Source organism: Pipistrellus kuhlii, unplaced genomic scaffold, assembly GCF_014108245.1.
Source record: "Pipistrellus kuhlii isolate mPipKuh1 unplaced genomic scaffold, mPipKuh1.p scaffold_m20_p_21, whole genome shotgun sequence".
NCBI classification, from domain to species: Eukaryota; Metazoa; Chordata; class Mammalia; order Chiroptera; family Vespertilionidae; genus Pipistrellus; species Pipistrellus kuhlii.
The window spans coordinates 10642666-10667369 of NW_023425520.1; the positions used below are offsets into that span (position 1 = coordinate 10642666).

At 46.4% G+C, this 24704-nt stretch overlaps 2 protein-coding genes across 2 annotated transcripts; one reads left to right on the plus strand and one right to left on the minus strand.

The window, feature by feature from the left end:
• Positions 1-8055: 8055 nt before the first annotated feature.
• LOC118726154 (glyceraldehyde-3-phosphate dehydrogenase-like) lies at positions 8056-8700 on the plus strand. Its single transcript, XM_036450597.1, has one exon. It carries the CDS (start codon positions 8056-8058, stop codon positions 8698-8700), a length of 645 nt encoding a protein of 214 aa, XP_036306490.1.
• A 6242-nt stretch (positions 8701-14942) lies between these two features.
• CBY3 (chibby family member 3) lies at positions 14943-16361 on the minus strand. The gene is made up of 2 exons (XM_036450598.2): positions 16248-16361; positions 14943-15742 (listed from the first exon to the last, which is right to left on the minus strand). The coding sequence occupies exons 1-2, from the start codon at positions 16359-16361 to the stop codon at positions 15038-15040; spliced, it is 819 nt and encodes a 272-aa protein (XP_036306491.1). The 3' UTR covers positions 14943-15037.
• Positions 16362-24704: the final 8343 nt, after the last annotated feature.

A 24704-nucleotide genomic window follows, 5' to 3' on the forward strand; every position in this document is an offset into this window, starting at 1 on the left:
TCTGGGAAAGCCAATGGCCACCTAGGCCACTGGACAGCAATGGCCCCACAGAAGGAGGCCCGGGCCAGGCAAGTCATCGCACCCCACGCCTGTTGCCTGCAGAGGGAGGCTACTGGTGGCACGGGATGGGGGACAGCACTGCACAGATGGCAAGCAGTAGCAGTGGCGGGGGTAGGGTCAGCTGCCTGCAGCTGGGGAAAAGAAAGCCCCAATAGACCCTGATCTCAGACCAGGCCCAGGGACTCTACCTGAGGGGTCCCGGATTGTGAGAGGGTGCAGGCCGGGCTGAGGGACACCCCCAAGTGCACAAATTTTTGTGTACCAGAACTCTAATCAATAAATAAGAGGAAGAAAACAGGACATAAGTGGCCTCACAAGTACTCAGAGAAATGCAAATTAAAGCAGTAGTATGATTAAGTCATGTCCATAGTCCTTTATCCCCAATCCAAAATGCATCATTCTGGAAATCAGAAAGCCTTTTGGACTTTAAATTTACGTGCTCAGCCCCAGCCAACCAAGGCCAGGGAGCCGCTCTGCTGTGATGAATGCAAGTTAGCATTTGGATTTACTCCTGAACCCAGCCGCAGTTCTGTTGGCAAAGAAGCAGAAGCGGGGAGTAGTGTTACACAGGCAGCCCAGTGTTGGGTACAGAACAAGAAGGGAAAAAGGAAGGACATTTGAAAGATGGAAGAATTACCCAAAAGACTAAATTAAATCCAGATTGTCACCATCAAAGAGCAAATATGCCCTATTTCCTTCCAATGAGAGGGCTCACAGTTCAAAAGTTGAAAACAGCTTTGTAATACCCCTAAATTTCATTTAGTCTTTGAAGGAGTCACCTCAGTCAACAGCCACCAATCAATCAATCAATCAATCAATCATCCAGGAGACAGGCAGCATCCCACCCATGCTGCACTAAAACCCTGGCCTTGCTTACTTTCCACACCTTTCCCCACTTCCCGTACCCTGGTCTGTTGATTGCTTTGGTCCTGGAATTCAATATTTATTTTAGAGTTGAATTATTATTGAGTCAATGAGTCTGAGAAACGTAAGGCTTGCCAGGCCCAGGGCAGTGCAAAGTCACTGAAGTGTGTGGGGTGGAGTGGGTTGAAGGCACCTAAACAACAGGAACCGAAAGTCACAAGTCACAAGGAGAGAGCCAGATTGGGGCAGAGAGGAGGGAGCTCAGGCAATGACTGTTTCAGGGCCAGACCTCAATGCAGGGTGCTTCCCCCGCCGTCTCACAGGGGCCTCTCAGCAATCCCAAATCTCCCAGAAGCAGGCTCAGGGATGTGCGCAGGCAGAGACCCGGCCGGCGGGCAGAGCAGAACCAAAGTCTGGGCCATGTCCAAATCCAGTGCCCCTTTCATTCTCTAGTCGGTTCGATGGCCCAGGGCCGTGGTCAAACTGCAGCTCGAGAGCCACATGCGGCTCTTTGGCACCTTGAGTGTGGCTCTTCCACAAAATACCACGGCCTGGTGAGTCTACTTTGAAGAAGTGGGGTTAGAAGAAGTTTAAGTTTAAAAAATTTGGCTCTCAAAAGAAATTTCAATCGTTGTACTGTTGATATTTAGCTCTGTGGACTAATGAGTTTGCCGACCACTGGCCCAAGGCAACTGGCCAAGAGGGACATTAGAGGAGCTTCAATCTGGGGGAGAAGCCCTGGGCTCCTGACTACTGAGGCACCCAAGGGAGAGGAGGCACCAGAAACTCAAAGCAGCTTCAGAGCGTGTAGGAACAAACAAATCCAATGCCCCACCTGCACGCCCACCTCAAGGAAGGTGCTGCCCCTCCTGGAGGCGCAGGCCCAGGCTCCACATTCCCAGTCCCAACTGTGCAGAAGCTGTGTGCGGCTGGGCCTGGGGAGGTGACTCAGTCCCGCAAAGTCCTTCCCTTGTTAGTGCAGTGAAAGTGGGTTAAACCTATGTCTACTGATTCCCACATGGAAGCGGATTAGGGCAGGGTAAGGATTTTTGCTTTTCTTTTTAAGCTCTGCTATTTAAATACTAAACATACTGCTTGACAGATTTATAAGCTTGTATGAATTTGGTGGAGTGCACTATTCTGTATCTGACTTGGCCTGGGTTCTCCTGAAAGCAGAGCCTGTGAGTTGATTCAGGAGGTGACGGTGAGAAGTGTAAGCGGCCAGGAAAGGAGAGGGTGCCAACATGAGCCCGTGTTGCCGTGCTGCGGAGGTGATCTCCATGCAGTCCCCCGGGACACTCTGGGACCTTATGAATTATGTCTCAGAACACCCTCTGGGGTAAAGGGGAGGAATTGATCCACTTCCACTGCAGCACGGTCTGGAGGGATATTCTGTCTGGCACCTGCAAAGCCTGCCCAGTTGGTCTCCCGTTAGGGTTTAGAAGTGAGAAAAGGTACACTGACCTCACAACTCCTAAGGAAACCATTCACAGTGGAGGCAGAGCTCTTCACGTCAGGGTTATGGGTGTGGGAGGGATTCAGGGAAGTGGGACAGCTTGACTAGAGGATGAAGGCACGTGCAACTTTGATGTTGTCAAATTTTCAAAATATATATATTGATTTTAGAGAGGGAGAGATAGAAACATCGATGATGAGAATCATTGATCGGCTGTCTCCTGCATGCCCCCCACTGGGGCCGAGCCCGCAACCCAGTCATGTGCCCTGACTCTGAATCGAACCATAGGTTCATAGGTTGACTCTCAACCACTGAGCCATGCCAGCTGGGCAGGTTGTATGTCCCCTGTCAACTCATGTGAACACCAGTTCTCCCACAGCCTTGCCCGCAGAGTATTTTGCAAACCCTTAGGCCATAGCTGGGAAAGGACAACTTAGTGCATTTTTATTTATTTATTTATTTATTTATTATTTATTTATTTATTTATTTAAAATATTTTATTAATTTTCCATAGAGAAGAAGGGAGAGGGATAGAGAGCTAGAAATGTCGATAAGAGAGAAACATCGACCAGCTGCTTCTTGCACGCCCCCCCCCACTGGGGATGTGCTCGCAACCAATGTACATGCCCTTGACCGGAATCGAACCTGGGACCTTTCAGTCCCCAGACCAACACTCTATCCACTGAGCCAAACCGGTTTCGGCAACTTAGTGCATTTTTATTTTGCATTTCTGTTCTATAAGCAAAACCGAGCATCCCACCTTATTCACAAGGCTTTTCATTGCAATATTGATTGTATTGGAAATTACAGGAAACACAAAACCACCATGAGATACCATCTCAGACCCATTAGGATGGCTACTATTAATAATAATAAACAAATGTTGATAAGGATGTAGATAAATTAGAACCCTGTGCACTGTTAGTGGGAATGTGAAATGATGCAGCCAATATGGAAAATAGTATGGAGGTTCCTAAAAAAAAGTACTATAGAATTCCCATGTGACCCAGCAATTTCGCTCACTTCTAGGTATACACTGTACAGAATTGAGAGCAGGGTCTCAAAGAAATATTCGCACACTCATGTTCATAAAAGCACTATCCATAATAACCAAGAGGTGAAAGAAACACATGTGCCCACTAACAGATGAATGAATAAACAAAACATGGGAAATTCTGACACATGTTACGACATGAATGAAGCTTGAGGGCATTATGCTAAGTGAAATGAGCCAGATAGAAAAAGACAAATACTGTGTGATTCCACTTCCACATGGTACTTAGTCTAATTCAGAGACACAGAAAGTAGAGTGGTGGTCACCAGAAGAGGGAGGAAGGTGAAATGAGCAGCTGTGTTCAATGGGTCTGGAATTTCAGTTTTGCACGTTCTGGAGTGGATGGTGGTGATGGCTACACAACAATGTGAATACACTTCATGCTATTGAACTGCACACCTAAAAATGGCTAAGACGGTAAATTTATATAATTGTATTTCACCATAATATTTAAAATATATTTTTATTGATTTCAGAGAGAGGAAGGAAGGGGATCAATTATAACAGAAAATGATAGGTCGACTGTCCCCTACTGAGGATTGAGCCCAAAACCCAGACATGTGCCCTAATCTCCTGGTTCATAATCACTGAGGTACACTGGCCAACTAGACGAGCAGTTTTCAATCATTTCATCTCATGGTTCACAAAACTAATTACTAAATTCTGCAGCGCACCAAGAAATAGATTATTTTTTTTCTGATCCTCACCCCCCCAAAAAAAAGGTATAATTTTGATTATTCACATTTGGATGGCTATTGTGGTGTTGGCTGTTGTCATTTTTTTTACTTGACAAATCTAAAGGAAAAGAGGTCAGTGCCTCTGACTAAATAGTCAGTTGTTGCACGTTTTCAACTGGCACTCTGGTTTAAAATCAATGACTGGAGAGAGAAGATCGGGGTAGAGAGACAGCGTAGAATGTACACACAGTATTTGAAAAACGTCATCAGTATCCAGTTAGTTGGATTGATGCTCTGCAATCTCGATAAGCATAGCCTGAGAGGGGCAAGGGTGGTGGTTTTTGAGATTTATCCCACTCGGATATAAATTTTTTATTTTTATTTTTTTTTAAATATATTTTATTGATTTTTTACAGAGAGGAAGGGAGCGAGATAGATAGCTAGAAATGTCAATGAGAAACATCGACCAACTGCCTCCTGCACACCCCCCATTGGGGATGTGCCCGCAACCAAGGTACATGCCCTTGACCAGAATCGAACCTGGAACCGGATTCGGTGGATATAATTTTTTAAAAAGAAAACAATATTGGTGAGGGTGTAGAGACATTGGACCTATTAAAAAAAGAAAAGGAGCTGGAGGTCACATGTCTTTAACTGAGAGAAGAGGCATTTTTCCCTCAAGGGCAGGGGTTTTCCCGCCAAGGGGGTTGTTGCCCCAGTTGCCAGCTCACTGACCTTGCATCTCCCTGTGCTTGGGCACTGGTCTGGTTATCCACTGGGTGTCAGGATTCCTTTGGATAGCTTAATGGGGTGGATAGGGATAACCTCAAAGAACGTGTGCATGGCCGAAGCCGGTTTGGCTCAGTGGTAGAGCGTCGGTCTGCGGACTGAAAGGTCCCAGGTTCAATTCCGGTCAAGGGCATGTACATTGGTTGCAGGCACATCCCCGGTAGGGGGTGTGCAGGAGGCAGCTGGTCGATGTTTCTCTCTCATCGATGTTTCTGGCTCTCTATCTCTCCCTTCCTCTCTGTAAAAACTCAATAAAATATATTAAAAAAAAAAAAAAGAAAAAAAAGAACGCGTGCATGGAATCTTCTCCGAGCAATAAGAATTTAGAATTCTCAGAGCCCCACAGTGGAACCCAGCTCGCCTCGCTTCTCAGCAGCAGCCTGAAGGCTTCTAGCAAGTGTTAGCTGCTCAACACCACGATGGGCAGGTTTGCCACCGGACGCACTCTTAGGAACTGGGTGTCCCTTCTCTCACTTTATAAAATGGGGAAGTTACACTAATCAGTCTTATTTGATATATTAAATTACACAGGAAGCATTGTCAAATAAATTATGCTAAACCTTTATTTTGATATATTATTCATATAAATGTTCTAAACATTAGATAAAAATCCTAAAATTCTGACATTTTGGTAAGTTAAAAAAATAACACTTAGTCCTTCTTAAAGTTATAACTCTTATCATGTCTTTAACATGTTAACACCTATGAACTACTTATAACATTGTCCACAGAGACTGAAGGGAGAAAAATAAAAAGGTCTTTTTTTAATCCTTACCTGAGGATATTTTTTCCCATCGATTTTTAGAGTGGAAAGGAGGGAAGAAGGCGGGGGACAGGGCGGGGAGGGATAGAGATACTTCAATGTGAGAAAGACACTTCAACTGATTGCCTCCTGCATGCTCTCCAACCTGGCCAGGGATGGGACCTACAAGCATGCCCTTTGGTTCTCCAGCCGATGCTCTAACCACTTAGCAATACCAGCCAGGGCAAGGCCTTTTATTTATCTATTAAAAAACAAAACAAAACAAAAAAAACCATATATTATCTCACAGTTCTAGAAACCAAAATCCAAAGTGACTGGGTCCAAGTCAAGGTGATGGTAGGTAGGGATGGAGGATGGAGAATCTATTCCTCGCCTCTTCTAACTTCTGGTAGTTGTTGGCATTCCTTGGCTTATGTCTGCATTGCTCTAGTCAAGGGCAAAGCCTTTTAAAAATGACTGCCCAGCGGAGAGGCTCAGTGACTGGGCACTCCCTTGCACAGAAAGGTTTTGGCTGGATTCCTGGTCAGGGCACATGCTGGGGTGAGTGGGCGTGGTCCTCTGTAAGGGGTGTGCAGGAGGTAGCTGATTGATATTCGCACTCACATTAATGTTTCTCTCTCCGTCTTTCTTCCTCTCTCTCTAAAAATCAATTTTTAAAAATCTTTAAAACAGACTGTAGATCCCTGCCAAAATTAATTTGTAAAACAGCTGTAGTGTTTACAAAACTACTAGAAAATAATAAGGCCTTCGCCAGTTTGGCTTAGTGGATAGTGTGTCGGCCTGTGGACTGGAGTCCCAACTGAAGGGTCCCAGGTTCAATTCTGGTCAAGGGCACATGCCCAGTATGGGGTGTGCAGGAGGCAGCTGATCAATGAGTCTCTCTTATCACTGATGTTTCTGTCTCTCTCTCTCTTTCCCTTCCTCTCAGAAATAAAATTAAAAAAAGAAAAAGAAAATCATGAAACCAAATGACTGTATAGAAAAACAAGGATAAATTTTCAGTAGAAGAAGGTATGAAGTATAGAGATGCATTGTTGTTGAGGGAAAGGAAAATAGAATATTTTTTAAATAAGGGTATAAACGATATGGGTGGTTTTTGTTTGGTTTGGTTTTAGTTTTGGATTTTTGTTTTTGTATAAAAAGAAATAGAAAAGTAATTTTGTCCTAAAGTAAAACTGTTTCAAAATAAGACAAGAAAAGATACAACAAAAACTGAAAGTTATAAAAACTAAAAATGGAACTCCCATTTGATCCAGTGATCCCACTTCTAGGAATATATCCCAAGAAACTAGAAACACCAATCAGAAAGGATATATGCACCCCTATGTTCATAGCAGCATAATTTACCATAGCTAAGATTTGGAAACAGCCTAAGTGCCCATCAGCAGATGAGTGGATTAAAAACTTGTGGTACATCTACACAATGGAATACTATGCTGTGGTAAAAAATGGAGTTCTTACCATTTGCAACAGCATGGATGGAACTGGAGAGCATTATGCTAAGTGAAATAAGCCAGGCAGAGAAAGATATCACATTATCTCACTCATTTATGGAATATAATGAACAACATAAACTGATGAACGAAGTAGAGACAGAGAAACATCGATCAGACAGTCAAACCTCAGAGGGAAGGTAGGGGAGGGTGGGGGTAAGGCGGAGAGATCAACCAAAGGACTTGTATGCATGCATATAAGCCTAACCAATGGACACAGAGAACAGAGGGGTGAGGGCATGAGTGAGGGGGTTGGGGGGAGGGAGTAATGGAATAAGTAAATTAAAAACAAACAAACAAACAAAAAAAACCTGAAAGTTATATATAAGTTGCAAAAATGTTGTGGAAGTTGCAGAAGATTCATGAAGGGTTCTTGAGAAAATAATTTTATAGATGGTCAAAGTAACTAAAGTTGGAAGAGCTAAGACAACTGCATTCTTTATATGTATGTATGAGAATTGACCAGCTTTTCAACCATAGCCATTTTTAAAAAATTATCTGGGCCCTGACCGGTGTGGCTCAGAGGACAGAGCATCAGCTGCGGACTGGGGCATCTCGGGTTCAGTTCTGGTCAAGAGTGTGTACCTTGACTGCAGGCATATTCCCATGGGGGGTGTGCAGGGGGCGGCTGATCAATGCTTCTGGCTTTCTCTCTCCATTCCTCTTGGTTGAAAATCAATAGAATATATATTTTTTAAAATTATCTGGCTCTCTGCTCTTCCTGTTTATCAAACAGCCTCTCCTCCTGAGCTGTGCCAGCAGCCACAACCCTGAGACACGATGGTGAAGGTTGGAGTTAATGGATTTGGCCGCATTGGGTGCCTGGTCACCAGGGCTGCTTTTAACTCTGGCAAAGTGGACATTGTCGCCATCAATGACCCTTCACTGACCTCTTCTACATGGTCTACATGCTCCAGTATGAGTCTACTCATGGCAAGTTCAAAGGCACAGGACAGGCAAGGCTGAGAAGGGGAAGCTTGTCATCAGTGGAAAGCCCATCTCCATCTTCCAGGAGTGAGATCCCGCCAACATCAAATGGGGTGATGCTGGTGCTGAGTATGTGGTGGAGTCCCCTGGTGTCTTCACTGCCAGGGAGAAGGCCGGGCTCACTTGAAGGGCGGAGCCAAGAGGGTCATCGTCTCTGCCCCTTCTGCGGATGCCCCATGTTTGTGATGGGTGTGAACCATGACAAGTATGACAACCCCCTCACGATTGTCAGCAATGCCTCCTGCACCACCAACTGCTTGGCCCCCCCGGCCAAGGTCATCCGTGACAACTTAGGCATCATGAAGGGACTCATGACCACCGTCCATGCCATCACCGCCTCCCTGGATGGCCCCTCTGAGAAGCTGTGGTGTGATGGGCAAGGGGCTGCTTCTGCTGGCCCTGCCAAGGCTATGGGCACGGTCATCCCTGAGCTGAATGAGAAGCTCACTGGCATGGCCTTCCGTGTCCCCACCCCCAATGTGTCGGTTGTGGATCTGACCTGCCGCCTGAAGAAAGCTGCCAAATACGATGATATCAGGAAGGTAGTGAAGCCCTAACCGGTTTGGCTCAGTGGATAGAGCCAAGTGAAGATAAATGTTTTAAGGAGGAGGAGGAGAGATCAACTGCTGATGGACAGGCCAAGATGAGGATGGAGAATTTTTAATTGGCCAAAGGATTCAACAAAATTGGAAGTAACAGCATCCTTGACAAAAGCAGGCTAGAAAGAGTGTGGTAGAGATGGTGGGGCGGGGGGCAGGGAAGGTAAGAAGTCTGAATTGAGGGAGATTAAGAGCAAAGAAGGAGAGGAGGAATTTAAGACAGAATATAAGTAGCTTTCTGGAGTTTCCTTATAAAGGGAAATGAGGCGGCAGCTGGAAGCTAATGGAGAATTAAGAAAGATTTTTAAAAAATATTTTATTGATTTTTTTTACAGAGAGGAAGGGAGAGGAATAGAGAGTTAGAAACATCAGAGAGACCTTGATCAGCTGCTTCCTGCACACCTCCTACTGGGGATGTGCTCGCAACCAAGGTACATGCCCTTTACCGGAATCGAACCCGGGACCCCTCAGTCTACAGGCCGATGCTCTATCCACTGAGCCAAACCAGTTTTGGCAAGAAAGGTTTTTTTAGATATACCGATCTGATACACCAAGTTTGTTAGTTTGATTCCCTGTCAGGCAACATACAAAAATCAACCAAAATTGAAGTTACTCTCTTTAAAATCAATTTTAAACACACACACAAAAAAAAATTTTTCAAGATGGGTGACCAACCAGGATCTCATTTCTCATCTTTCCTCTTGCTGTAGACAAAAACCTATAGCCTTTTTTACCTTCCTCCTCAAGCCCAAAAAATATTTTTGCAAAGCTTTTCCTCCAGAAGGCTCTGAGCTGTAGGGTGTGGAAATCAGAGTCCTTTGTTCCTGCTTTTTGCTTTCACATCCCTCCCCAATGTGTTTGGCCAACTCAGTCAGGGTGTGGAATTCCAGAGCAGAAATGTCTCACTGCCCCCACACAGGAAGAGAGCAGAAACACCCAGGTCCCGGTGCCTAGTCCCCCACCCATGCAGCTCCACAGAAGTGCTGCTTCACCGCTGAGCTGCTTTCGGTGAATAAACTCTCCCTTCACTGGAGAACATGTGAACATGCCCTAGGGCTGTGGTTGGCAAACTGCAGCTCGCGAGCTACATGCAGCTCTTTGGCCCCTTGAGTGTGGCTCTTCCACAAAATACCACAGCCTGAGCAAGTCTATTTTTTAAGAAGTCGGGTTAGAAGAAGTTTAAGTTTAAAAATTTTGGCTCTCAAAAGAAATTCCAATCGTTGTACTGTTGATATTTGGCTCTGTGGACTAATGAGTTTGCCGACCACAGCCCTAGGGAAATGGGCCAGAGTCCTACTACACCCATTTCTGGAGGAAGCAAAAACAGCCTGTCTCTATTCCAGGAGAGAGGCTGCAGATTGCAAGGACCAGTGTCAACACCTTTGTTGCACACTGACATTACTCACAAGTACAATTCATTCCATGCAACACCTTATACAATACCGTGTGTGTGTGTGTGTGTGTGTGTGTGTAAGTGTTGGGGGAGTGGACTCCCCCACATCCTGAGAGAGAACATGATCTAAAAATGGCTCTAGCAGAAACCAATTTGGCTCAGTAGATAGAGCGTCGATCTGTGGACTGAAAGGTTCCAGGTTCGATTCTGGTTAAGGGCATGTACCTTGGTTGCAGGCACATCCCCGGTAGGGGGTGTGCAAGAGGAAGCTGGTCGATGTTTCTCTCTCATCGATGTTTCTAGCTCTTTATCCTTCTCCCTTCCTCTCTGTGGAAAATCAATAAAATATATATTAAAATAAATAAAAATAAAAATAGCTCTAGAGGGATCTGAGATGGCAGCGTAGGTAAACACACCTAAACTACTGCCATGCACAAAAATTTCAAAACTACAACTAAAAGACAAAACGTCTATCACTCAGAACCATGGGAAAGCTGGCTAAAAGGACGCTTTACAATTAGACTTGAAAGAGAAAGGAGCATCCAAGGCACAAGTGCTGAAAAACTGAGATGGGGGGCGCACGCGAGATACAGGCTGGCGGCGGATCCCGGCTGGTGGAGGGCGTTACTTTCTTCAATCTGAAGAGAGACAATCTCCCAATCTCTCTGAAATCCAGTTTCTGGAGAGAAGCTACACGGTCTGTCATCAGGTTGGAAAGTGAGGGTGGCTTGCTTGCAGAGCTGCAAGCAAGAATAATTGTTTGCTGTGCGGGGGCATGAGACATGGGGAGATGCGGGGAAGTGGTCCGGAGAGGCAGAGAAAGCAGATGCGAAGCCATCGTTGTTAGCCACACACTAGCCTAGAGACGCACTGAGTCTCCACCCTGCACAATCTACAAACACACCCAAGCTCCAAGCAGTGGCTTTTGCATATGAATGACCTTCTCTATTGCAGTATAACCTAGCAAACTTGAAACCTGCTGCAAACAGCTCCAAAGCCTCGATGCTCCGAGCAGGGAGGAGAGGACTATGGTTCTCACTGTAGCTCCTGCGGGGTGGCCTCAGACAGTAACTGAACTGCACTCCATTGGAGATCCAGAAGCCAGTGTACCTAGTGATCAGTTTCAACTCCTCACACTCATAAGTGACACATTCGGGAGACGGACTTAGTGAGCACCAAAGCCCCACTGAAACAAGGTGCGTATCCAGCAGAGCAGTTCTTCCTTTAAAGACACAGCAGGTCCTCACAGCCAATTGGCCTGGAGGTCAATTCCTCCCAGTGTACCAACAGCAATCAGGGCTTAATTACACCAAGACTTTGCACTCAGCCCACAAAGGGGTGTAGTGAGAGCGACCACCTCGAGTGATTGGGGAAACTGAGCTACTGACCCCTATAGGTCACTGATCACATAAAGCCACTCCATCAAAACAGGGAAGCAGTCAAAATGAGGAGACACAGAAGCATGTCACAAATGGGAGAGATGGAGGAAAGTAAACTAATGGACAACACAGAGTTCAGAACCATATTTATAAGATTACTCAAGAATCTTCTAAAAACCTTTGAGAAACTTGATGAGACCTCCAATAAGCTTAGTGAGACCTTCAAGGACCTTAATGAGAATGCCAAAAAAAAAAAAATGGAAAAGGACCAGTTAGAAATTAAGCATACACTGTCTGAAATAAAGAATATACAGATGCTGAAACTGGTTTGGCTCAGTGGATAGAGCGCTGGCCTTTGGACTGAGGGGTCCCAGGTTCAATTCCGGTCAAGGGCATGTACCTTGGTTGAGGGCACCTCCCCAGTGGGGGGTGTGCAGGAGGCAGCTGATGGAAGATTCTCTCTCATCGATGTTTCTAGCTCTCTATCCCTCTCTCTTCCTCTCTGTAAAAAAGCAATAAAATATATTAATAAATATATTAATAAAATATATATAGAAACTCAATTATAGATCAATGTACCCCAAGAGTCAAAACAAAGATCTGGAATATGAGAAAGCAAAAAACACCCAACCAGAGATGCAGAAAGAAAAGAATCTAAAAGCGTGAGGATAGTGTAAGGAGCCTCTGGGACGGCTTTAAGCCTACCAACATCTGGAATTTTGGGGTGCCAGAAGGAGAGAGCATGCAGGATATTGAAGGCCTATTGGAAGAAATAATGACAGAAAACTTTCCCTACCTGGTGAAAGAAATAGACGTAAGTTCAAGAAGTACAGAGAACCCCAAACAAGAGGAATCCAAAAAGGGCCACACCAAGACACATCATAATTAAAATGCCAAGGGCAAAAGACAAAGAGAGAATCTTGAAAGAGCAAGAGAAAAATAGCTAGTTACCTACAAGGGAGTACTCATACGACTCAGCTGATTTCTCAACAGAAACTATTCAGGCCAGAAGGGAGTGGCAAGAAATATTCAAAGTGATGAACAGCAAGAACCTACAACCAAGATTACTCTATCCAGCAAAGCTATCATTCAGAATTGGAGGTCAGATAAAAAGCTTCACAGACAAGAAAAGTTAAAGGAGTTCATCACCACCAAACCCAGATTACATGAAATGCTGAAGGGTATTCTTTACTTTTTTATTTTTATTTTTAAATATATTTTATTGATTTTGTACAGAGAGGAAGGGAGAGAGATAGAGAGTTAGAAACATTGATGAGAGAGTCATCGATCAGCTGCCTCTTGCACACCTCCCACTGGGGATATGCCCGCAACCAAGGTACATGCCCTTGACCGGAATCGAACCCGGGACCCTTCAGTCCCCAAGCTGACGCTCTATCCATTGAGCCAAACTGGTTTCGGCTGAAGGATATTCTTTAGGAAGAGGAAGAAGAAGAAAAAGGTAAAGGTAAAAACTATGAACAACAAAAAGACATCAAATACATATCTACCAACAAGTGAATCTAAAAATCAAGTGAATAAAAAATCTGAAGAACAAAATGGACTGGTGAATATAATAGAGTCAGGAACATAGAAAGGGAGTGGACTAACCATTCTCAGGGGGAAGAGGGTTTGAGGGATGTGGGAAGAAATTGGACAAAAATCTGACACCTATGGATAAAGAGTGGTGGGTGTAAGGGCATGGGGTGGGGAGGGGAATTAGGTGGAGGGGAGCTATGGGCGAAAAAAAAAGAGGAACACCTGTAATAATCTGAACAATAAAGATTTATTATAAAAAAGAAAAATGGCTCTAGAGTGAATCCAAATCAGACAGACTGAAGGAAAAAGGAGTGAAGCTGATCAGGAGGTGACAGCCACACAGCTCAGCTCAACACAACTGCTGCTGGAATAGAATGAAGGTTTAAGGAGTCTAAGTCTTCCAGATTTTCAACGTGAAATAATCCATCTTCTTAAATGTTGGCAACTAACACAACATTTTAAAATAAGGTGAGTTGGTCAAATCCAAGAAAAGGAGGCTTGCCACGGAGAAGCGATTTGCCAAAACCCCAAAAACACAGCCAGGTGAGGAGACGGAGCCCAAAGTTTCTAGAAAGCTGCTTTGGGGCAGTATCCTGATGGTAAAATACACTCACCCGGGCTCAGGCCGAACCCCCAGCGCTCCAGGCCTCCAGGTCCGGAGGGCCACGGGCAAGTCCCTGACCCTGCGCAGCTGGCCTGCCTCACCGCGCCCTCTATCCCCAGCGCCCAAGGTCCCCGGACTTCGGACTCCCCCGGCGTCCCCTGAGTAAGTCACTGTCTCTCCCCCACAACATTACCTCACACTCACTGCCCCCCCAACATTACCTCACACTCACTGTCACCCTCCAACATTACCTCACACTCACTGCCCCCCAACATTACCTCACACTCACTGCCCTCCCAACAATACCTCACACTCACTGCCCCCGCAACATTACCTCACACTCACTGTCACCCTCCAACATTACCTCACACTCACTGCCCCCCCAACATTACCAAACACTCACTGTCACCTCACACTCACTGCCCCCCCTCCAATATTACCTCACACTCACTGCCCCCCCAACAATACCTCACACTCACTGCCCTCCCAACATTACCTCACACTCACTGTCACCCTCCAACATTACCTCACACTCACTGCCCCCCCAACAATACCTCACACTCACTGCCCCCAAACATTACCTCACACCCACTGCCCCCCCAACATTACCTCACACTCACTGTCCCCCCAACATTACCTCACACTCACTGTCACCCTCCAACATTACCACACACTCACTGCCCTCCCAACATTACCTCACACTCACTGCCCCCAAACATTACCTCACACTCACTGTCACCCTCCAACATTACCTCACACTCAGTGTCCACCCCAACATTACCTCACACTCAGTGTCCACCCCAACATTACCTCACACTCACTGCCACCCCCAACATTACCTCACACTCACTGCCCCCCCAACATTACCTCACACTCACTGCCCCCCCCCCAACATTACCTCACACTCACTTCCCCCCTAACATTACCTCACACTCACTGCCCCCCCCAACATTACCTCACACTCACTGCCACCCTCCAACATTACCTCACACTCACTGCCCCCCCAACATTACCTCACACTCACTGCCCCCCAACATTACCTCACACTCAGTGTCCACCCCAACATTACCTCACACTCACTGCCCCCCAACAATACCTCACACTCATTGCCCCCCCAACATTACCTCACACTCACTGCCCCCCCAACATTACCTCACACTCACTGTTCCCCGCTCCCGCCCCCGCCAGCTGCAAGCCTGATCCCACCCCGCGTCCCCAGCGGCGGCCACACACACCTTCCGGCTCGCCCTCCCGCCCCTCCCGGACTGCCTGCGGGCGTCACCTGTGCGCCCCGGGCTCCACAGGCCGGTCCGCGGCGCCCCGGGCCCTCGCGCCGAGCTGCACGAACGCGGGCGGGGGGACGGAGGCGGGGGTCGCACGGCTTTATTGCATCACCAGGACGCGGGCGTGAGCGCGCCGCCCGCCCCCTCGCGCCTGCGCGCCGTCCTCGGCCGGTCTCGCGGCGGCGGGCGGGTGGGCCTCGTCCGCCAGCTCCAGCAGGTGCATGCGCGCCGTGGTCTCGGTGAGCATGTCCATGAGCACCTCCTGCTGCAGCCGCAGGTAGTTGTTCTCCTCCAGCAGCACCTGGCTGCGGTGCCGCGGCTGCGCCTTGCAGCCCGGGGCGGGCGGCGAGGGCAGCGGCGGCCTCGGGCGCCCCGGCAGGCCCTCGGGCGCCCAGCGGCCGCCGCGGAACACGAAGGCCCGGTCGCCGAGGCGCGTGCGCGGCGCGCCGTAGCGGAGCCCCAGCTCGGCGTGGCGCGTGCGGTGGTCCAGCAGGTAGAAGGTGGACACGGAGGAGACGCGGCGCTGCGGCGGGCGCCGCGGCGAGAAGCGCTGCGAGAAGTGGCTGTTCCAGAACTGCCGCAGCCGCTCCCGCAGGCGGCCGGCGAAGTCCATGGCCGGGCACCCGGACGCCTTCAGGTCGAGGACCACGTGGGGCCCCGCAGGCGGGCGGGCGCCCCGAGTGGAGAAGCGAGGACGCTGGTGACCCGGGCTGCGCCGCGGGACCCCTGGTGTTCTGAATGATGAAAGCAAATCAGGGGCACTGCTGGGGGAGGGCGTCAGCACAGCCCAAGATAGGAATTTGTTCTAGGGGAGAGAACAAGAGGAAGCTAGTAGAGGGTGTCAAGGGTCAGAGTCCCGAGAAGCAGAGCCGGAGGTGAGCATTGTTGAGCGGCCTGCTTGGTGATGGTTGCCCCCTCAAATCGCGGGGCCTGATGGGCAGGTCTTGACCACAAGAGCCCGTCCCAGCACAGTCCTACTTGCAGCAGGCCCCCAAAACCATCTTCCCAAAGGCCACCCTGGGTTAGGCCCTGAGGACAGAAATGCCAACGAAGAATCAGATCCCCGCTCTCTGAGCACTGGGGGCTGCTGGGAGGGGTCACGGGTGGAGGAGGAGGGAATGATACCAGAAACAGGTACTTCAAGGATTGCAAGACTTTGCCAGGTGGATTGGGGGAGCCTCTAGGCGGAGTAAAGAGCCAGGCAAGGCTTGCATGTCTCAGAGGTGAGGAAGAACTTGGGGTGGGTTGGTGTCCAGGACTTAGCTGGGAATAGCAGAAGAGGGAGCTGGACAGGGGAGGAGTGCACAGACTTCCCTCTGTGGGTGAGAGGGCCCTGCTGAAGGCTTACAGCGCCAGGGCTGGGTCCGGATCTGCAAAGTATCTGGTAGGATATCTAGCACAACCAGCACAACAGTCACCCTCATCATACAGCTGTTCTGCAGCCTCGAACTAGCACCTGCTCTGTGCCTGGCCCTGGTTGGGGCAGGGGGTTCTAGCCTGTGTCTGCCTTCAAGATGCTGCTGGTCTGACTGGGAAGCCAGACGTGTTTATAGATAGTTCACAGTCTAGTGTGCTCATTGTCACTTGGGGGCATGTGCTTAGGGCTTGAGGTAACAGGAGTTTTGCAGACTACATCTGACTTGGGTCTCAAGCAGACTACATCCTCAAGGGAGCTGAATTCCAGAAAGCAAACAAGTCCCATTTTCCTTCTCCCCCTCTCTCACCCCTCATCTCCCTATCAGTGCTGATTCTGTTGTATGTGAGGAGAGGACTATATGCTCTCTTAAATTCCTCTTCTCCCCATGAAGTGTGGAAAAGGGAAAGAACTCTGGGGCTGGGGTCCCTCTGCCATGCCTTCATTAATTCAACACACACTTATTCCTCACATTGAGCTGGATAAAGCTGGGTGGTGTTATACTAAATGTAGCTAAGGGACTCATCTTTTAAAGTCTACAGAGAACCCAAGAGGTAACAACAAGGCTCACACTTGAGGTTGCATCTTTCCAGAGAACCTTCCGTGAGAATCCTCACTGCTTGTTGTCCCACACCTGGAGGATGTGTTGGAGGTGCTGAGCTGCTGCCCCAGACTTGGCACCATCTCTGAACCACTCAGCTGATGTCCACCTGTTATGAGTCACAATGCCTCCGGGCCAGATCAGCCCACAACACAAGAGGTGCTGCCCGCCAAGCCATAAAACACACCCTGGGCCCTCCTGTTTTCCTTCAGCACATTTATCGAGTGCCTACTGTGTCTGAGGTGCTCCGCCAGGGGTGTGTGGAAGCTATCATTCTTGGAAGAGGGGGTCCGCACAGCCTGAGATAGGAATTAGTTCTAGGGCGTGAACAAGGTGAGAATAAGAGAGGGTGTCATGGGTCAGACTCCCCAGAAGCAGAGCCTGAGGAAGGATTGTTTGATTCATTGAAGAAGTGCTCTTGGAAGAAGGGAGTGAGGAAAGCAGGACAGGGAAGGGAAGAGCTGAAGGGGAGTTAAAGTGTGGCCTCAAGTGGAGATAAGCTTCAGCCCAGTCCCACAGGGAGCTGCAGAAATTGCACCACAGAATTCTGCCTCCTTACCAGGGGTCAGACCCAGCTACAGGAGAGCTCTCAACCTGGGCAGAGCCAGGTGGTTGTGTCACCTGGACAGTTTTTTTTCTAGAACACTTATTGAGTTACATTTAATAATATATATATATTCTTAATGTACAATTTGATATGTTCTGATAATGTATGAAATTAAGATATGGAGTTACCCATTATCTAAAGTTCCCTCTGTCCTATCACCATAGATTCATTTGTATTTTCTAGAATTGTATATAAATGCAATTTAGTATGCATTTTTTGCACTATCTTCTTACAGCATAATTATTTTGAGATTCGTTCATAATGCATTTATCAACAATTCATTCCCTTTATTGATGAATAGTAATTCCATTGTATGGAAATATCACAATTGTTTTTTCTATCCATCTGTTGATGGAAATTTGGGTTGTTTCCAGTTTGGGGGCTATGTACAGCTATTATGAACATCTGTGTACAAGCCTTTGGGTGTCCATGTACATTCATTTCTCGTGAATGAGTACTCAGGGGCGGAATGACTGGGTCATATGGTAGGCACATGTTTACTTCTCTGTGAAGTTATGAAACTTCCCAGAATGGTTGTACCACATCCCCACCACCAGTGAAAGAGTTTCTGTTCCTCCACATACTTGACAGCACTTTGTATAGTAAATCTTTTTAATTGTAGTCATTTTAGTGGGTATGTCTAAGTTGTGGTTTTAATTTAATTTATCACAGCTAATGATGTTGGGTGTCTTTTCATGTGCTATCTGTTATCCTCCTTGGTGAGGTTGTTCAAGTCTTGTTCATTTATTTTGTACTAGATTGTTTTTTATTGAGTATAAGGAGTTATTTAATGCTACATATTTGTCAGATATATTTTCTTCCAGACTGTGGCTTGCCTTTCTTTCTTTTTATCTTTATTTAAATCTTAAAATAATATTTATTGTTGAGAGTATTGTACAGATGTACCTTCTTTTTCTCTCTATTGCCCTCCTCTACCTGGTTCCCCCTCTGCCTCAGGCCTTCACCACCTTCTGTCTGTGTCCACAGGTAATGTATAAATGCATATACTATAAGATACTTTGTTAATCTCTCTCCACCTTCCCTCTGAGATTAGTCACTTTGTTCCATGTTTCTATACCTCTGATTCTATTTTATTCATCAGCTTATTTTGTTCATTAGATTCCTTGTTCATTCATTTTGATTTTTAGATTCAACTAGTGGCCTGGTACACAAAATTTATGCACTGGGAGGGCGTGTCCCTCAGCCTAGCCTGCACTCTCTCCAATCTGGGACCCCTCAGGAGACATCCCTTTCCCAACTGCTCGCCTGCCTGCCTGCCTGCCTGCCTGTCCCTAACTGCTTCTGCCTGCCAGCCTGATCACCCCCTAACCACTTTCCTGCCAGCCTGATTGACTCCTAACTGCTCCCCTGCTGGCCCAATTACCCCCAACTGCCTTCCCCTGAAGGCCTGGTCCCCCCTCCACTGCCTTCCCTCCCCTGCAGGCCCTGTTGCCCCCCACTACCCTTCCTGCAGGCCTGGTCGCCCCCAACTGCCCTCCCCTGTAGGCCCGGTGCCCCCAACTGCCCTCCCCTACTGCCCTGGCCACCCCTAACTGCCCTCCCTGCCAGCCTAGTCACCCCTAACTGCTCTCCCTCCCCTACAGGCCCAGTCGTCCTTAACTGCCCTCCGCTGCTGGCCTGGTCACCCCTAACTTCCCTCCCCAGCTGGCCTGAATGCCCACAACTACCCTCCCCTGCCGGCCATCTTGAGGCAGCCATCTTGTGATCACATGGGGCGGCCATCTTGTGTAAGGGCATGATAGTTTATTTGCATATTATCTCTACTATAGGATTATTATACAGGATTGTTAATAGATATATATTTATTGCCATTTTATCATTCATGTTTTTGTCAGGGGAAAGGGGTATAGGGGGTGCAGGAAGAGACTGAACAAAAATTGTACATCTATGAATGAGGACAGTGCAGGGAGGTAAGGGCAGAGAGGGGGGAGGGAACCGGTTGGAGGAAAGCTATGGGGGGAAGGATAAGAAACAATTGTAATAATCTGAACAATAAAGATTTATTAAATTAAAAATAATTCTCTCTAAAAAAAAAAAAAAAAGATCACCGAAACCAGTTTGGCTCAGTGGATAGAGCATCAGTCTGCAGACTGCAGGGTCCCAGGTTTGATTCTGATCAAGGGCATGTACCTTGATTGTGGGCACGTCCCCAGTAGGAGGTGTGCAAGAGGCAGCTGGTCATTGTTTCTCTCTCATTGATGCTTCTAGCTCTCTATCCCTCTCCCTATCTGTAGAAAATCAATAAAATATATTTTAAAATATAAATATTAAAAAAAAAGATTGCTTTGGCTTTTTCAGTCCTTTGAATTTCTATATAATCCTCTCTAATAAAAGAGAAACATGCAAATTGACTATACCTTCACTATACTCACAAGCCACACCTACCAGCCAATCAGGGTGAGTATGCAAATTAACCATACCAAGATGGCATTTAATTTGCATATCCAGGCCAGAGTGAAGACTGAAGACAGCGTAGAAAGAAGCCAAGTTCTGCAGAAGGGAGTGAAGCTGTGGAGAAGCCAGCAGGTGGGGCCGGCAGAAAAGGCAGGGAAATAAGGGGTGGGGAGAAGGAAGGGAAGCCGGTGGGGGCAGGGCTGTGGAGAAGGAAGGGAAGCAGGCAGGGTGGGGAGAAGGGAGAGAAGCTGGTGGGGCAGGGGAGAAGGAAGAGAAGCAGGCAGGGCAGCGGAGACCACAGTAGGAAGCCCTATTACAGGAATCTTCCTGCAAGGGGCATCTAGTTTTACTTATAATTCCATCCTATTTTAGAATTAGAATGTCAGTTTCCACAAATAAACCCTCACATTTTCCAAAGCTTTCTTTTCCTATCATCAGGACACTTGAGACCTCAAATGAGCCCTCAGAAGGTAGTCTGAATGATATGAAATTAAGAGTCCAGGAATATTTTATCCAAACTAGTGATCCAGTGATTCATTCTCATTCATATTTCTCTCTTTCTCTCTCTCTAAATTGTGTCTGTGCTATTAAATATAATTTTCATGCCCCAACCGGTTGGGTCAGTGGATAGAGCATTGGCCTTGGTCCTAGGTTCGATTCCAGTCAAGGGCATGTACCTTGGTTGCGGGCACATCCCCAGTGGGGTGTCTCAGGAGACAGCTGATCAATGTTTCTCTTTCATCCATCTTTCTAACTCTATCCCTCTCCCTTCCTCTCTATAAAAAAATGAATAAAAAATATATATATATTTTTGAAAGATAATTTTCATTAGCAATCATGACTTTTCAGGCAGGTCATGAGTGACCATGGTATATAGCAACTTTCAAATTTCCTTATTTCCATAGACTACAGAAAAGGAAAAGCTATAAAACCAAAGAAAGTCTATTTGATGAGGAAATTTAATTAAAATTGCAGAATTTAAATATATTTTTATTGATTTTTTATTGAGAGGAAGGGAGAGAGAGAGCTAGAAACATCGATGAGAGAGAAACATCGACCAGCTGCCTCTTGTTGCACATCCCCTACTGGGGATGTGCCCACAACCAAGGTACATGCCCTTGACCGGAATCGAACCCGGGACCTTTCAGTCCGCAGACTGACGCTCTACCACTGAGCCAAACCGGATTTGGCTAAAATTGCAGAATTTAAAAATGCAAATACACTTGAAGCCAGTTTGGCCTGCGGACTGAGGGGTTCCGGGTTTGATTCCAGTCAAGGGTATATACCTTGGTTGCGGGCACATCCCCAGTGGGGAGTATGCAGGAGGCAGCTGATCGATGTTTCTAACTTTCTATCTTTCTCCCTTCCTCTCTGTAAAAAATCAATAAAAAATATTTAAAAAAATATACAAACACAAACACCGCAACAGTCCATGGCCCCTTTGAGGGACTCCACCTCAGGGTTATCAGTGAAAAAACTAGATTTGAAACCTGTGAGAAAAGGAGGTCTGAGTTTAAGGACCTGAAGTTCATTCTGATGGCACGAAGCAAAGGAGAAGAGGGCCTAAATAAGTTTTAGTTTCCTCACACCGCAGGCAAATGCCATAGTTGCTGTGGGTGTCAGTGAATCCCTTCTCTTGGCAAGCAAGGGGAATATTTCCAAAACTAGGGAAGCAAAACCATGTGATTTCAGTCCAGCTTCTAAGATACTCAGTGATATTAGCCTTTCTCTGAAACAACAGTAAACCATTCTCTGTGCTAATGTAGCTTTTAAGTTTTTTCGGCACCTGTATAAAACTTGATAAAAACAATAAATCAGCCAGTACAGAACACAAGAACACAGTTATAAAAATAAAAAAAAGATGCACACACTTTACTCAGCACCTCCATTTTAAAAAATATTATTGAGCCAGGACCAGTTTGGCTCAGTGGATAGAGCGTCGACCTGCGGACAGAAGGGTCCCGGGTTCGATTCTGGGCAAGGGCATGTACCTTGGTTGTGGGCACATCCCCAGTGGGGTGTGTGCAGGAGGCAGCTGATCGATGATCCTCTCTCATCGATGTTTCTAACTATCCCTCTCTCTTCCTCTCTGTGAAAAATCAATAAAAAATATTTTTAAAAAAATCCACAGGAAGGCATCACACATTTCTCTGCCTTCCTCTAAAAAAAAATATTATTGACTTCAGAAAGGAAGGGAGAGGGAGAGAGAGATAGAAACATCAATGATGAGTCATTGATCGACTGAATCCTATACTAGGGATCAAGCCCAAAACCTGGGCATGTGCCCTGACCAGGAATCGAACCGTGACCTCAACCACTGAGCCACACTGGCTAGGCAGCACCTCCATTTTCTGTAGAGTTGGTTATACACTCCATTTTCTACATCGTAGACACAGCTGATCCTCACAGCCAATTGGCCTGGAGGTCATTTCCTCCCAGTGATACCAACAACAATCAAGGCTTAACTACAACAAGACTGTGCACACAGCCCAAAAAGGGATGCACTAAGAGTGTCCACCTCAGATAACTGGGAGGCTGAGCCACTGGGCCCTATAGGGTAGCTTGCACACAAAACCACTCTGTCAACACAGGGAAGTAGCCAAAATGTGGAGAAGAAACAAGTCATAAATGACAGAAATGGACAGAAGCAAACTATTGGATATGAAGTTCAAAACCATGGTTATATGGTTTTTCAAGAATTTTCTAGAAACTGCTGATAAATTTAGTGAGACAATCGAGGATATGAAAAAGGACCAACTAGATATTAAGCATGCACTCACTGAAATAAAGAATAATATACAGAGACCCAACAGCAGACTAGAGGATCGCAAGAATCAAGCAAAGACTTGAAATACAAAGAAGCAAAAAACACACAAAAACATCCAACTAGAAAAGCAAAAAGAAAAAAGAATAAAATAAGTTGAAGATAGTGTTAGGAGCCTCTGAGACAACTTCAAGCATATCAACATCCGAATTATGGGGGTGCCAGAAGAAGAGAGAGAGCAAGATACTGAAAACCTATTTAAAGAAATAATGACCAAAAACTTCCCCTACCTGGTGAAAAAAATAGACTTACAAGTCCAGGAAGTGCACACAACCCCAAACAAAAGGAATCCAAAGAGGACCACACCAAGACACATCATAATTAAAATGCCAAGAGCAAAAGACAATGAGAATATTAAAAGCAGCAAGAGAAAAACAGTTACCTTTAAGGGAGAACTCATGGGACTATCAGCTGATTTCTCAACAGAAACTATGCAGGCCAGAAGGGAGTGGCAAGAAATATTCAAAGTGATGAATAGCAAGAACCTACAATGAAGATAAAGTCATCATTCAGAATGAAAGATCAGATAAAGAGCTTCACAGATAAGAAAAAGCTAAAGGAGTTCATCACCGCCACACCAGTATTATATGAAATGCTGAAAAGTATTTCTTAAGAAGAGGAAGAAGAAGAAAAAGGTAAAAATAAAAATTATGAACAACAAATACATATCTATCAAGAAGTGAATCTAGCCGGGACCGGTTTGGCTCAGTGGATAGAGCGTCGGCCCGCAGACTGAAGGGTCCCGGGTTTGATTCCGGTCAGGGGCACATGTGGTTGCGGGCACATCCCCAGTGGGGTTGTGCAGGAGGCAGCCCGTCGATGTTTCTCTCTCATCAACGTTTCTAACTCTCTGTCCCTCTCAATTCCTCTCTGTGTAAAATCAATAAAAATATATTTTAAAAAAGTGAATCTAAAAATATGATGAACAGAATAAACTGCTGAATATAATAGAATCAGGGGCAATTCTCTGGTGGTGGGGTTGCAGAGTGTGGTGGGGGTGGGAAGAGACTGAACAAAAATCATACACCTATGGATGAGGTCTGTGGGAGTGTGGGTAAGGGCAGAGGGTGGGGTGGGAACCGGTGGAGGGGAGCTATGGGGAGAAAAAAGAACAACTGTAATAATCTGAACAATAAAACTTTATTAAAAATAAAAGTTTATTAAGGGAACTTATATAGTAGGCTCGCCTTGGATGGCAGTGAGATAACGTCAATATCCTCCACACCATGTGACATATAGGATTATATAGGTCAGGACGGGATGGATATGGGTACAGGAGTATGGCCCACCCCAGATAAAGGGGAAACACTCATCTACTTGACTGCAGATACCAACAGTGTCCTGCCAGAAAGCACTGGCTTTGGTGTAGACCACGATGACTGGCTCTGATAAAAAAGACAAGCCTGGCTGGCATGGCTCAGTAGTTGAGCATTGGCCTATGAACCAAGAAGTATGGTTCGATTCCCGGTCAGGGCACATGCCCAAGTATGGGGTGTGCAGGTAGCAGCAGATTAATAATTCTCATCATTGATGTTTGTCTCTACTTTTCCCCTCCTTGCTGAAATAAGTAAAAACATTAAGAAATAAAGACATGCCGAAACCGGTTTGGCTCAGCGGTAGAGCGTTGGTCTGCAGACTTAAAGGTCCCTGGTTCGATTCCGGTCAAGGGCAATACATTGGTTGCGGGCACATCCCTGGTAGGGGGTGTGCAAGAGGCAGCTGGTCGATGTTCCCCTCTCATTGATGTTTCTAGCTCTCTATCTCTCTCTCTTCCTCTCTGTAAAAAATCAATAAAAAATATATTATATATAAAAAAAGAAATATAGGACTCTCTTTCACAGCCCGCGTAGAAAGAGTTCCAATTCAGGGTTCAGGTTCTGGAGAAGGGCTGCACACAAATGAAAAG

What these genes read in the sequence shown, in the direction of transcription:
- LOC118726154 (XM_036450597.1), top strand. Translation starts at nt 8,056, where the DNA reads ATGGTCTACATGCTCCAGTATGAGTCTACTCATGGCAAGTTCAAAGGC.
- CBY3 (XM_036450598.2), bottom strand. Translation starts at nt 16,361, where the DNA reads ATGAGGGTGACTGTTGTGCTGGTTGTGCTAGATATCCTACCAGATACT. An exon ending in CCTCTCACCCACAGAGGGAA is followed by an intron (nt 15,743 to 16,247) that starts GTCTGTGCACTC and finishes TCTCTCCCCTAG; the next exon opens with AACAAATTCCTATCTTGGGC.